Source organism: Sphaerulina musiva (genome assembly GCF_000320565.1).
Source record: "Sphaerulina musiva SO2202 unplaced genomic scaffold SEPMUscaffold_9, whole genome shotgun sequence".
Lineage (NCBI taxonomy): Eukaryota > Fungi > Ascomycota > Dothideomycetes > Mycosphaerellales > Mycosphaerellaceae > Sphaerulina > Sphaerulina musiva.
Window position 1 is genome coordinate 1117311 of NW_016017391.1, and position 13414 is coordinate 1130724.

Here is a 13414-nt window from a genome sequence, read left to right on the forward strand (position 1 = left end):
CAAACGGCCTTATATGCCATGCGCGGCTTGTAAACAATACTTCATCAGTGGTTAGACGCTGTGGGTCGAGAAGTAGCGTGAGAACATAAGAGCAGGGAAAGTTTCACCAGGTTGCCAGGAGGTATATCCATCATGCCTTCAGGCTCCGATGCACACTATATCTTATGACATAGCTATTCTAAGCTCGCCAGCTAGAGCGTTTTGTGCCGTGGTAACGTTGTGCTGTGGCCTTGATCAAAGGAGCTGGATAAGCGTGGGAGTGGACCAAGTGAGACAGATAACAGTGGTCCGAATTGGATTGGGATTAGTAGCCGATCAACGCATGTAACAATTGGCGCCTTGCAGATCTCTCGCTGTGGTTCGCACAAAGCCACTATCATGCTACATCGAGTTAGTACCCGGAGTGCCCGTTGATACCTTGTGCAACGTGACCAACAGTCGCGGAGCATTTGTGGCGTCTTGGTACTTCTATGACTGTCAACAAGAGGCGCGACGTTGGAGCGATCTCGAGCGCGCCACGGCGCTGTGAGGAGATGTTGTGATCCGAAACCGTAGCTCAGTGGAGTGCAGCCTGCCCCACGCCGAGCATTTGGGGATTGAATGTGCTAGCATTACAGGATCGAATGATCGTGGTGGTAGCGCGAGCGTGGTTTGGATAGAAACAAATCCTTCACGTCCGGCCGCGAGAAAAATTGAGTGATGAGTGGCCGTATGACAGCCAGGTTATCCACTGCACTGCAATGAGGATGCTTCAGTGTGTCGAAAGGTCTTTCTTCCTGCACTGCATTGCATGGCCGTCTTCGATGGTGGCAAAGATGGCGTAGGTATGAAGGCTGATCTCGATGTGTACAAGATGTCTGTGCTCCGCTTTGAATTCCTGGTGTGGTTGTCAGGCTACGGAGCGTGCCGTAGTCTCCCCCTCAGCCGCAGATGCAGATGCAGCAAAAGCAAGTTTATTATTGCCCTTGCGTCGCGCAAGCGAGCAGGATGGACCTCTTCGAATGCGTTATTGAATGGAGAACGTCAATTCGGGAATGATCGTCTGTGAGGGTAAGCCCCGATGCCCTATCACATGTACCCTGAAACGCCAAAGCTGATGGGTCCGATAGTAACGGGTGATGTTCATGTGTTTCCACCTACAAAGTTTACAACGTGCCAGAAGCGACCGGTGGTAAGCTTCGTAAAGCAATTGCACTAGTCTGCTGAGTGCACAAGCAAGAACTTATTACAGGACAAGTCCTGCAGGATGAGTCCTGCCTCGGATTGGCCCAACCAGTCCGTCCAGCTGGATTGATGATTGCCAAGCACGAATCCAACAAGTGACAATGTCGACGCTCGTATCAAAAAGTCATAGAAAACGATCGGAACAGACGCCGGCATGTGTCGCTTCCCCGTGGAAAGCTGTTGAGAGCATATGCAATCTTGCGGTACGCGTGCGTTGCTCCGAGAGAATTGCTAACGTCTGAATTACATGCATTTGCGTAACGGTACCAGGCAGAATCGTCGTGAGTTTGGCAGACCGGATGGCCACCGAAATTTCGGCTCCTGGCGCCGACAGGATCTATACCTTGTGTAAGTTGTGGTATTTCGGGTCAAATAGTGTACCTGCATCGGATCCGTCACTCCTCAGATCCGGTCAGGGGAACATCTGTTGCTGCGATCGAGTGCTCACACAATCCCACACTACTGCCCATGGAGACCTGTGTCGAAGTAACTGCCTTCCACTCGATCGGGCGCGGTAGAATGAAGTTCGTACCTCATGCGCACAGAAGTGAGATTGTGGTTGGCCGAATACCGACATAAATGAGGCTTCGCGACCACATATCTTCACACCCTCGCATACCAGCGGTGTACAAAGTACGAAACACACTCCCGCGTGGGTAAGGACGTGCTGTCGGTCTGCATCGACAATGTATATCCCACCGCACTCTCTATTTCAGATTGTTTCAATGCTCTTGCTGCATTCCTGTGCCCATTGCCAGCCATCTCGCACAAGGCACATATTCTCTGCTCAGGTCCATTCCCAGCTCAAGAAGCTGCTGTCGTCGGTCGCGTGGTTCCGGTGCTCGGCGGTCAATCGAGTAAACCTAACTCAGGTACGTTCTGCACGTGGTTCATCCGCTGCTTTGTCCAACGCAGACGCGGCTCACTGCGTGCGTCAAGATTTCCATACTGCGGTACAGCCGTTGAGACCGTGCTGCATTCGGTCATCCAGTTGGCGGTGTTGTTGTTGCTGCTTTCGGAGGGGAGAAACGGGCTGCAGGACTGCCTCCTTTTGAAATGCTTACGGTGCCAAGCTGTCACATTCATATCAGCTGTAATCGACAGAAAGCTTGAAATGATGAAATCCATTCAACATTGGATGATTGGAGTGATTGGACTATTAGGTTGCTTGTAAACAACACGACGACAAATTCACAAGAGAGCTACCTTAGGTACCTACAATTGAACGCAGATCTGGGATGATATGGTGTCGAGAAATGAAATTGTTACGAGCCTGCGTCACCATGTACGTGTAGCGTACAGTCTCCGGAGATGGGTATGAGTACAACACCCGGGTCTCTACACGACTTTGGTATTGGCTTCGGGAGAAGTCTACCCACCTCACTTTCAACAACGCCATAGTAGAGTGCTACATACAGTCCTACTTAGTCGTTCATCTCCCACAGGAGCTATCACACCTGTTCAGCCAGCTTGGAAAAATGCGGACAGTCAGGCCGCACATCCTTGTACTTTGCCGCAAAGTACGGACAGAACATCTTATCAGCCTGATTTAACTCTTTCAGACGGGCCTTCTTCTCCTCCTTCGGCACCCTTTCATGCTTCTCAATAATGCTATCATTAGGCGAAGGATCAGGTGCGAAAGCCAGTAACCAGAGCATCCAACCCATGAAGAAGATGACGAAAGCCCTTGTCCAAGGATAGACGTCTTGTACTCCGATTGCCTTCAGGTCATCCGGCTGTATTAAGGACACCTGAATTGATCGTCCCATCCATTGCAATCCCCTTGGAAACCACCTAGTACCGAACTGCTCAAATGCAGATTCTGCGATCAACTCACTCCGGGGATCCTTGGGCACTGGCTTCTTTTCATGCTCTTCGCACCACTTTTCAGCGTGCTCCCAACTTTCCGGAAAGCCAGTCAAAGGCCTCCGTTCACCTCCTGGGTGATGTGAGACAAACTGCTTTGACATTTCTCGGTAGAATATGTAGTGCGCGATCCTCTGATTCCTGGTGTATCGGGGCAGACCTAGACGCTTTGCAAACCTGTCACCTGTGAGAGCAGCAGACGCCAAGGTATAAACGTAATCATCGTTGTGGCCGTAGCAGTTTGGTGTGACTTTCTCCAAGCGGGCATGGTAGTTGTTCACGAACTCAATGGCGTCTTGACATTTCTTGTCGCTTGGACCATAGTATCTATCGCAATGGGTTAGCTCGTGTCAATGCAAGGTCTGTAGCCAGTTCTGTGGTACCACTTACAGCCATGTCATATTGTAATGTTCGGTATCCTCGACTCGAATATTGGCCCTGTGCAGCATCTTGCCTCCATCCTCGCGCCAAATGGCTCTTGCTGCCCACTCTGGCTTGAGCAGTGTAGGTAAGATGACGCCGTACATCAAATTGTTGATAAAGTCGTTAGAGTAATAACAGCTGGATAGCCGGACGATTTCTTCGTAGTCTTTGTAAGGATCTAAGGATTCAATTCTGGTCGCGATCCATTTGTACGGGGTAGCCTTCGTGTCCGCCGCGGGTTTTTGCTCGACCATAGTAATTGGATTTTCCATGGCAATTGGGATGGCGTCTGTTGATGTTCGCTCGTGATTATCAGCTGTGGAATTGTCTTCAACCGCCAGTCGTCAGATACGACGATAGTGGTGCATATCATATATATTGTAGGCCAGGCGGAATCCGGCGGCACTTCATCCGACTCCATCGATAGTACGAATAACGTTAGCCCCCAATCTAAACGAGTTCGTGCGACACGCATCTCATGCGGACAATCTACGGCTGCTGCATGGGCCTCGAGCGAATCGGCATCACTTTAGCATCAATGGAATCTGACGTTAAGGTCTTGGCCTGTTGTCTATCATTCTCTCGGCGTCAGCTAGCACGCAGCCCTGTCACCTGTTAGGGCTTCACAGACGATCGGCTTGCTAATTGCACTAAGTCAATGACTCGTGCTGGCAGAAGAATCACAGCATTCTCAAGCATACCTGCTTGCTCGCATTACTCGCGTGCTCAGCGTTTGTATTCTCTCGGGCAATTCCTTTAGCATGTCTTGCTTCGGCTGGAAACAAAGAGGCCATTCCGTTCGCCCTTGGCACACGCCTGCTTCGCGAAGTCCACGTTGCAACTGCTGTCGTATTGTCACGCACTTGGAGAACTGGAATCAGCTTTGCCGAATCTCAGCAGAGGCTGCTTGGAGCACGAGTCGTCGCTCAAGTGTCATAGGTGACTGGAACTGTGACTGGGACTAGCCCTAGTACGTTGATGGGGTTCATTCTGATCAGCATGTTTAGCAGTACATATTGTCGAATTGCTTCTGCTGTGCCAGCGCAGCTTCGTGAACGATGAGTGGCCAGCTGCATCCACGTCGTCTTTTGTGAAAGTTGCCGCGGTTATGCGTCTGTATGAGCACCACATGCCCAATCTTAGCCACCATCAATATTCGTCAAGGTACCCAGGTGAAGGCATCGACGCGTCCCTGATGCTACTATGCTGGTGCCTGGTGGTGAAGTCGAAGAGGTTCAAGGGCACACGGAGTATGCTTTGCCCGCACAGCCGGAACGCTGGGAAAACCGAGGCCGAACCACGTGGCGAAGGCAAATGCTTGTAAACCTTGTCGATCGACCCAAATTGAAGCCAAAACTTCGCCAAAAGCAACCACATAACACTACCCCACAACAGTGGGCATCTGAATGATCAGGTGTATACAGGTGACACAGTCGTGTAGACCAGAGATTTTTGACGATAGGTGCACTGAGTGCGATATGCTTGGCGTGAAGTCGTGGCCCTTCGACACACTGAGCTGCGTGATAGAACTAGGATTGGTCGTGAAGAAATGGCATACCATGTGTGATCACCGTGATGGCCCTCGGGGCCCGGTCACATACCTATGTACTAGCGTTGCAGACTCGCGTCATACAGTCCGTTGCTGAAGAGGGATTTTCCGGCAGTGAGAGCATCGCCGTAGGAGAGGACTTGATGATTCATCAGCGACCTACCCAAGGTAATAAAGGACAATCATAACGCAGAAAGAAAACCGGAGTGCTTTCGGAGGCCAGTTACCTATCTTCCCAAGCAGCGTTGCGAGCAAGGTAGTCGTTACCTTATCCCCTTCTTCCTCTATGTTTGTTAGCGTGGAATACCAAGGCTGTCAGATGTCAGGATTACACAGTTACCTGTACCAAACCACAGCGGATCCTGAGATTGCGTTTGATCCGAACATAGATGCCTGTCCTGACAGAGACGTAGTCGGCCACGGTCTATCGCGCTGAAATGCACATTGCCCGCATGGTGTCGTCGGGAAGCGTATGGTCAGACAAGATATGAGCACGACGTTCCAGATCCGGCATGCTACCACATGATCGCTTTGAAGCATCCACGCAGAGAACCACGACAGCCCGATTCGTGTCTCCAACTACAGTACCTCCTATGAACGGAGATGTTATGCGAGTTGATGCGAGCACTAAGGCAGCATGATGAAAAGGAAGAGAGCCGCTGGAGATGTATCGTTACCTGACCTATCCCATCCAGGCTGAGGGAATGGTGATCCCTTATAAGGTCTGGTATACATGAATTTGGTCGAAAACGGTGGTTGTAGGTTGTCGTTACCTCCATTAAGGTATGTGAGAAGACCGAGAAGTGGAGGCACAGGAGGGAGCGAGAGTTGAACCCTGCAAGGCTTGGTTCCCGAGCCTCAAAAAGTCAATTTATTGACCTGCACTTTGAGACTTTGAGTCAACTTATCGTCCGCTTTCATCACCAGCAAAGACTCTACCACCTCACCGCAGTGACAGCCACTCCAATACTACAATCATGGCCGGGGACTCCGAGGTGAGTGATGGCATGTACAGCATCGACTGAAAAAGACACATCTAACATGACGGCGCAACAGTTCTACCTCCCCAACCCGTCTGTGGGCGACCGGAACAGTGTTGAGGACTGGCGAATCCGCGGAATGACACCTCTTACACCTCCCGACCTCCTCCAACACGAGATCCGCCAAAACGAAAAGTCGAAAACGACTGTCATCCAAGGCCGCAACCAAGCCGTCGATGTCATTCGTCTCGAAGACCCCAAACGGCGCCTCTTGGTCGTAATCGGCCCATGCTCTATCCACGACCCTGCCATGGCTCTCGAATATTGCAACCGCCTTATGGCGCTGAAAGAGAAGTACGAGGAGAATTTGTTGATTGTGATGCGTGCATACCTCGAAAAGCCGAGGACGACAATAGGCTGGAAAGGCTTGATTAACGATCCCGACATCGACAACTCTTTCAACATCAACAAGGGCTTGAGAATAGCTCGGCAGATGTTTGTAGATCTCACTTCCAAAGGCATGCCTCTGGCGAGTGAGATGCTTGACACCATTTCTCCTCAGTACACCGCCGATTTGCTCTCCGTCGGAGCTGTGGGCGCTCGAACGACAGAGTCCCAAGTTCATCGCGAGTTGGCATCAGGTCTATCCTTCCCGATTGGATTCAAGAACGGGACGGATGGAACTTTGGGCGTGGCTATTGATGCCATTGGCGCGGTGAAACATCCTCATCACTTCCTGTCTGTGACGAAGCCGGGCAATGTGGCTATCGTGGGTACAGTTGGGAATGATGATTGTTTCGTCATTCTGCGTGGTGGGACGAAGGGAACAAATTTCGATAAGAAGAGCATCGCAGAATCGAAAGAGGCGCTAGTCAAGAAGGGCCTGAGACCCAGCTTGATGGTGGACTGTTCACATGGAAACTCGAACAAGGATCATAAGAATCAGCCCAAGGTGGCACATGAGCTGGCGGAGCAGATCAGGGCCGGAGAGACGGCGATTACTGGAGTTATGATTGAGAGTAACATCAACGAGGGGAACCAGAAGGTTCCTGCGGAGGGCAAGAGTGGGCTGAAGTACGGTGTCTCTATTACAGACGCATGTATAAATTGGGAGGACACTGAAGGTGTTTTGAAAGAGCTGGCAGAGGCTGTGGCCGAGCGAAGAGAGAAGCTTGGACCTGTGGAGAAGCCGCAGGCCAATGGGCACGCTTAGTGCGTGGAGGTGAGTAAGAGACTGTTTGAGACAGACATGATTTCGACAGAGCGAGGCACCGGCAGACTTTTGGGGGAGGATTTGCCTCCGAGATGTCATCAATACACAGGTCATACAGGAAGGAAGACATTGAGGTCCAAAAGCAGTTGAATTTTGCACAAAATTCATATATCTTTGGAAAGAAAGAAAAATAAGTCGTTTTGAAGTCGAACTTCGATTATCATCGTATCTTGTATATCGGCTGCGTGCCCTCGCCCATTACAATACACGATACGCATCGTAAATCACTATCACAGTCTTGAAGTCAGCCCATACTCCTTCAGATATCAATCCAACAAGAAGACGAATGAAAAATAAAAGAGATCCGAAAAAAAAGAATAAAGAAAAATAGAACTCACCTTCACTCCCCCTCCTCGCCCCACTCCCCACCCACAACCCGGTATTGACCTTATCCTTATACCGCTCATCGCCCGTCTCCAATTTAATACTCAAGCGAAACACATAATCCGACGGTTTCGCCTCATTCGCCAACTCCGGGTCAAACAATTTCTCCAAAACTTCCTTGGGTCCGGTCCGCCAACCGGTCGTCGAGATGGTGATGTACGCGGGTTCGGCGTCGGCCGTCTTGAGGAGATAGTTGGTGGTGACGTATGTTTGTAAGGTGTCTGGGAGGACGAGTTGGGAGTCTTGACCTCCGGGCTGGATTTGTTTTTTACGGGGGTTTTTTGTTAATTGAAGAGGTTCAGTGGATTTTTAGAAGGACTAGTTTTTTTTGTTGGATTCGGGAGGGGAGTTGCGTGTGTGACGTGGTGGATTATTATTGTTTGTTATTTGTGTAGCGTAAGGTGGGTTGATTTGATTGTTGGGTGCAAGGATGTGTAGGGATTCATTTCTCAATGGGATTCTCCTAGTGGTGTCTTTTTCTTCTGCTTTCCTTGAACATACCTCGACAGTGCCACGACCCCAACTGGCAGCCCATTGTCCCCCCGAGAAGCTGATCCAGTTCCTTTTGCCCCAGGGCCCTTCGCCGACGGGGATGATGGGGTTGAGAGCGACGGAAATTCGGAAATCGAGCTCCAGTTTCGGGACTGGTAAAGTCATCTTGCTGGCCGCCGTTTCGGGCGAGAATGCTTGTCGGAGTCGCTGTTGATCCATGTTTGGGTCCTTGAGGTTCTTTGAGGATGATGGTTACAGTATTGAAGTACGGGAAGAACGATGAGGGTTGTTACAGTGGTGGCGCTCACTTCAATGGGCATCCAATACTTCATGCGGTGGTGTCGAGGTCGGCGAGTTCCAATTTTTGGTGGGTATTGGAGACGTCACTACGCATCGCACGTGAGAGCGGTCTCCAGTTCTACCACCTAGCAATGTGGTGATCACGGGGGAGTGTGCCATTACTGATCAATGATCACCCCTCCAGGGCTGGAACTAGTTCTACGACAGCCGCCACGCTGGCTGGGCTGGGCTGGCTGGCTGGCTGGCTGGCAATCTTGAGCCAGGGCGGAAGACGTGGAGAAATATACAATAAAACCATGTCCACGAGGACAACTCACGGAGTCACGGCTATTGTAGTTCTCGTCAACTCGCCCTCGGGATACAGCTCGGCCGACGTGGACCTTTTGCAGCGCCGCACCAGCGTACGAGAACGGAGCTTGGGAGGTCCATCATGGGAGCTCGAGCAGTCGAGACCACGTCGGCAGTGTGCGGCAGCAGCCCAATTCTAATTCCATAGACCGGGACGCCTCACGCTGCTGTGAGTGAGTACCTGTATTGCTGTGATTGCACCGCAGATGCACTACCTCCTACTACGCGGTACTCTCGGATCAGGAAGTCGGTTCAGAAGGCTGCTAACCACCGTGACGTATACATGGTTTATATAGATGGTATACCTCCCCTCACTCTCGTCGTTGTAAGGTCGAACAGCACTACCTACTCACTTCGACACACATACCATAGCATATACACACCATGGCCTCACGAAAGACCAGTTGTCCCCTCGATATCAAGATTGTCGGTGCCGGCATGAGCGGCCTGGCAACCGCAGTGTCTTGTGCCCTGGCAGGTCATAAAGTACTGGTGCTCGAGGGAGCCCGCGAGCTGGCAGAAATTGGCGCAGGTTTCCAGATTACACCCAACGGAGCGAAAGTGTTCAAGCAAATCGGCATTCTCGATGCATTAGAGCCCAAAGCTGCAGAACCGACCTTCTTGCAAGTCCGAAGATGGTCCGATGGGAAAATCTTGTCCAGGACAGACAACTTCGACAAAGAAATGAGAAGGAAGTACGATGCTCCATTTTGGGACTTGCATCGTGTAGATGTGCAGCGTGCTCTCGCTGATCGTGCTCGAGAGCTGGGCGTGGAAGTCCGGCTCGGATCTCGCGTGGAAGATATTGATTTCGATGCTGCCAAAGTCACATTGAAAGATGGCGAAGTGCTGCAGGCGGACCTGCTGGTCGGTGCTGATGGGCTATGGTCGCGGTGCAGGCAGAAGTTCCTTGCCGCACAAGGCAAGACGGAGGACGCGCCTCTGCCGACGGGCGATCTGGCATACCGAATCGTTCTCGATATCAACACTGTTCAGGATCAAGAAATCAAAGACATCGTCTCGCGGCCAAGTGCGCAATTCTGGATCGGACCGGAAGCACATGTCGTCGCATACTCGATCCGCGGCGGCACCATGTCGAACATCGTCCTCCTCGTCCCCGACGATCTCCCCGAAGGAGTTTCGCGATCCGAGGGCTCCATCGAAGAAATGCGAGCGATTTTCAAAAACTGGGATCCCATCCTCAACCGCTTTCTCGACCATGTCACCGCAATCGACAAGTGGAAACTCATGCACCGCCCCGAACTCGACAGCTGGATCAGCCCCAAATCGAACTTTGTCTTCGTCGGTGACGCATGTCACCCTATGCTCCCCTACCTCGCACAAGGCGCGAATTCCAGCATCGAAGACGGCGCCGTACTGGGCAACATCTTAGCGGCAATCGAATCCAAAGATCAATTGCCGGCGGCATTGAAACTGTACGAGCAGCTCCGAAAGAAGCGAGGCGAGGCGATTGTCCGAGAGACGTTTGCGCAAAGACATGATTTTCACATGGTCGACGGTCCGGAGCAAGAGAAGAGAGATGAATTGATGTTGTCGAAACTCGGCAAAGAAATTGATGTCAAATTCCCCAGTCGATGGCAGTGTCCTCAGGTGCAGCCGTGGTTGTACGGGTACGATGCCAAGGAGGAGACGGATGCTGCTTTGCGGGAGAAGCCATTGAGTAGTGTCGCTCTGAGCGCTTGATTCAGGTTTAGAGCTCCCTACCTACCTACCTGGTAAATTTGAGGAATTGTCGCGCAATTTTTTTTTTTGAATTTTTCTTTTTCCCAGAACAGACCCTAAGGTACCCTAGAAAGTCACCTCTGTTTTCGAGGATACAGCATGGGAAAGATGGGAAAGATGGGAAAGATGGGGAAAGACTCGTACAAAGACCAATGTCGCTATGATTATTATGGATGCAGGTGATTCGAGATGTATATCAATCTGAGTAGTAATGACTACCTGAGAAGTGATGGAGAGCGAGAATGAAAAAATTGGGACTAAAGACACAAGTGTATTTCTAGAGCCCACCGTGTATTTTGTGGAGGTAGTGCCCCGCCAAAATTCCCAATGCTGCCCTGCCCGCTATTAGCATTTGACGTCGTGTGGTGGGCGCTGTATAATTTTTTCGAATCTTCACCCTTCCCTTCCTGGTTGCTGCAACCACCACCACCATGGCCTCCGAAACGCCTCAGAAGATCGGTGAGTGCTCCACGTTTCGACCATGTCGTCGCCCACTAAAAGATTCTCTCTCTCAGCCATTCTGTCGGTCTACGACAAAACCGGCCTCCTCGATCTCGCCAAAGGCCTGATCAAGCAGAACATCCGACTGCTGGCCTCTGGCGGCACTGCCAAATTGATCCGCGAGGGAGGATTCCCAGTCGAGTAGGTCCCATTCAGGCGACAGCACAGCGGCGTCATACACGTGGGCACTCACCATTCCTCAGAGATGTCTCCGCAATTACAAAGGCACCCGAGATGCTCTCCGGCAGAGTCAAGACCCTCCATCCTGCTGTCCACGCCGGTATCTTGGCTCGGGATCTCGCCTCAGACGAAAAGGATCTCGCAGAGCAAAACATCAACAAGGTCGACTATGTCATCTGCAATCTATACCCGTTCAAGGACACCGTGGCCAAGATCAATGTCACCATCCCCGAGGCCGTCGAGGAGATTGACATTGGCGGTGTGACCCTCATTCGAGCAGCCGCGAAGAACCACGGCCGTGTCACTATTCTGAGCGACCCTGCCGACTATCACGACTTTCTCCAGGAGCTCTCCAATGGGGAAGTTACGGAGAAGCAACGACAACTCTACGCCCTCAAGGCCTTCACGCATACCGCAGACTATGATACTGCCATCTCAGATTTCTTCCGCAAGAAGTATGCTGGAGAAGGTCACCAGCAACTATCTCTACGCTACGGTACCAACCCTCACCAGAAGCCGGCTTCTGCCTTCACGCCCAACTCGCCTCTCCCGTTCAAGGTTCTGTCTGGCTCGCCAGGTTATATCAACCTCCTCGATGCGCTGAACGCATGGCCGCTTGTCAAAGAGCTCGATGAGGCACTCGGCTACCCAGCTGCTGCCTCGTTCAAGCACGTCTCACCAGCTGGAGCTGCCATTGGTGTTCCACTCAGCGACGTGGAGAAGAAGGTATACATGGTTGAGGACATTGAAGGTATCGACGCATCAGGCCTTGCACAAGCCTACGCTCGTGCTCGTGGTGCAGACCGCATGTCCAGCTTCGGAGATGTCATCGCTCTGTCACGCGAGGTCGACGTAGCCACAGCCAAGATAATTGGAAAGGAAGTCAGTGATGGAGTCATTGCTCCAAGCTACCAACCCGAAGCACTTGAGATCTTGAGCAAGAAGAAGGGTGGCAAATACCTCGTGCTCCAGATGGATCCAACCTACGTCCCACCATCACAAGAACAACGCACTCTGTACGGCGTCAATCTCACTCAGCACCGCAATGATGCTCTCATTTCACCACAGCACACGTTCAACAACGTCATTGTGCCGAAGGAATCGAAGCCACTGCCAGAATCAGCACTTCGGGATCTTACAGTAGCAACCATTGCGTTGAAGTTCACGCAATCAAACTCCGTATGCTACTCGCTCAACGGCCAAGTCATCGGTCTCGGTGCCGGACAACAGTCCCGCATCCACTGCACACGTCTCGCCGGCGACAAAGCCGACAACTGGTGGATGCGATTCCACGAGCGTGTGCTGGCTATCAAATGGAAGAAGGGCACTAAACGTGCTGACAAGTCCAACGCCATTGACTTGTTGACTTCGGGTATCGTACCCGACAGTGGCATTGAGCGCGAAGCATGGGAGAAGAACTTTGAGGAAGTCCCGACACCTTTCACTCTGGAGGAGAGAAAATCATGGCTGAGCAAGCTCAGTGAGGTTGCTGTGAGCAGCGACGCCTTCTTTCCCTTCACCGACAACATCTTCCGTGTAGGTCGCAGTGGGGTCAAGTATATTGCCGCGCCTACTGGCAGTCAGAACGACCAGGCTTGCTTTTCGACTGCTGAGCAGTTGGATATTACATTTGTTGAGCAGCATGTCCGACTTTTCCACCACTAGAGGAAGGCATGAAACGCGATATACATGTGTTGCCGAAGGGGAGGAGGACAAACGTCATGAATCTTATGGCAATGAACTCTTGGAGATACCAGCTTGCTTTACAACACACGAGATGCGTGAGCAACATCACAAGCGAAGGTCCTGAAATCACGACGTGTAGCATGGCAAAGTGCGCGTTTGGCTCGCGAACATTATATATGACTCAGTAAAGATATCATGTCTACAAAACTCTCCTATAACGACACAAACCATCTGATATATTCCATCTATCAGTTGGACCATACGGTTTGTACTATCGGTATCGGAATTTCATGTCCAGAATGTGAGTGGTGCCGGTTCCGTCTCTTGTTGGAAGCTTGATATTGTTCGTCCATTGTCCGTGTTATTACTCCTTCGACTTTCACTTTCATTTTCGCCCCACATCGGCTCCACTCCTTGCACTTCTACCTCGCAACATCATTGACATCTCTCTTTCTCTCCCCCAAC

At 51.3% G+C, this 13414-nt stretch overlaps 5 protein-coding genes across 5 annotated transcripts; 3 read left to right on the forward strand and 2 right to left on the reverse strand.

Annotated features, from left to right (window-relative positions):
* Positions 1–2675: 2675 nt before the first annotated feature.
* On the reverse strand, positions 2676–3767 carry SEPMUDRAFT_50405 (uncharacterized protein; the record flags this gene model as incomplete). Its single annotated transcript, XM_016909162.1, has 2 exons — positions 2676–3417; positions 3481–3767. 2 exons carry the CDS (start codon positions 3765–3767, stop codon positions 2676–2678), a joined length of 1029 nt encoding a protein of 342 aa, XP_016758230.1.
* Positions 3768–6012: 2245 nt separating this feature from the next.
* SEPMUDRAFT_127797 (FAD/NAD(P)-binding domain-containing protein) lies at positions 6013–10598 on the forward strand. The gene is made up of 4 exons (XM_016902171.1): positions 6013–6057; positions 6119–7542; positions 7654–7954; positions 8201–10598. The coding sequence occupies exon 4, from the start codon at positions 9224–9226 to the stop codon at positions 10541–10543; it is 1320 nt and encodes a 439-aa protein (XP_016758231.1). The 5' UTR covers positions 6013–6057; positions 6119–7542; positions 7654–7954; positions 8201–9223; the 3' UTR covers positions 10544–10598.
* On the forward strand, positions 6040–7255 carry SEPMUDRAFT_119833 (Phe-inhibited DAHP synthase AroG; the record flags this gene model as incomplete). The annotated part of the gene is made up of 2 exons (XM_016901548.1): positions 6040–6057; positions 6119–7255. 2 exons carry the CDS (start codon positions 6040–6042, stop codon positions 7253–7255), a joined length of 1155 nt encoding a protein of 384 aa, XP_016758232.1.
* On the reverse strand, positions 7514–8410 carry SEPMUDRAFT_50509 (uncharacterized protein; the record flags this gene model as incomplete). The annotated part of the gene is made up of 3 exons (XM_016909165.1): positions 7514–7542; positions 7654–7954; positions 8201–8410. The coding sequence occupies 3 exons, from the start codon at positions 8408–8410 to the stop codon at positions 7514–7516; spliced, it is 540 nt and encodes a 179-aa protein (XP_016758233.1).
* A 370-nt stretch (positions 10599–10968) lies between the features above and the next one.
* Positions 10969–13177, forward strand: SEPMUDRAFT_71214 (putative bifunctional AICARFT/IMPCHase bienzyme). Its single transcript, XM_016909933.1, has 3 exons — positions 10969–11041; positions 11098–11224; positions 11287–13177. The coding sequence occupies exons 1-3, from the start codon at positions 11014–11016 to the stop codon at positions 12926–12928; spliced, it is 1797 nt and encodes a 598-aa protein (XP_016758234.1). The 5' UTR covers positions 10969–11013; the 3' UTR covers positions 12929–13177.
* The last annotated feature ends 237 nt before the right edge of the window (positions 13178–13414 follow it).

Bases quoted from the DNA above. Each gene is read 5' to 3' on its own strand.
- SEPMUDRAFT_71214 (XM_016909933.1), top strand. From the start codon at position 11,014: ATGGCCTCCGAAACGCCTCAGAAGATCG. The intron at 11,042-11,097 runs GTGAGTGCTCCA...TCTCTCTCTCAG, and splicing joins CGAAACGCCTCAGAAGATCG to CCATTCTGTCGGTCTACGAC. The intron at 11,225-11,286 runs GTAGGTCCCATT...ACCATTCCTCAG, and splicing joins GAGGGAGGATTCCCAGTCGA to AGATGTCTCCGCAATTACAA.
- SEPMUDRAFT_127797 (XM_016902171.1), top strand. From the start codon at position 9,224: ATGGCCTCACGAAAGACCAGTTGTCCCCTCGATATCAAGATTGTCGGT.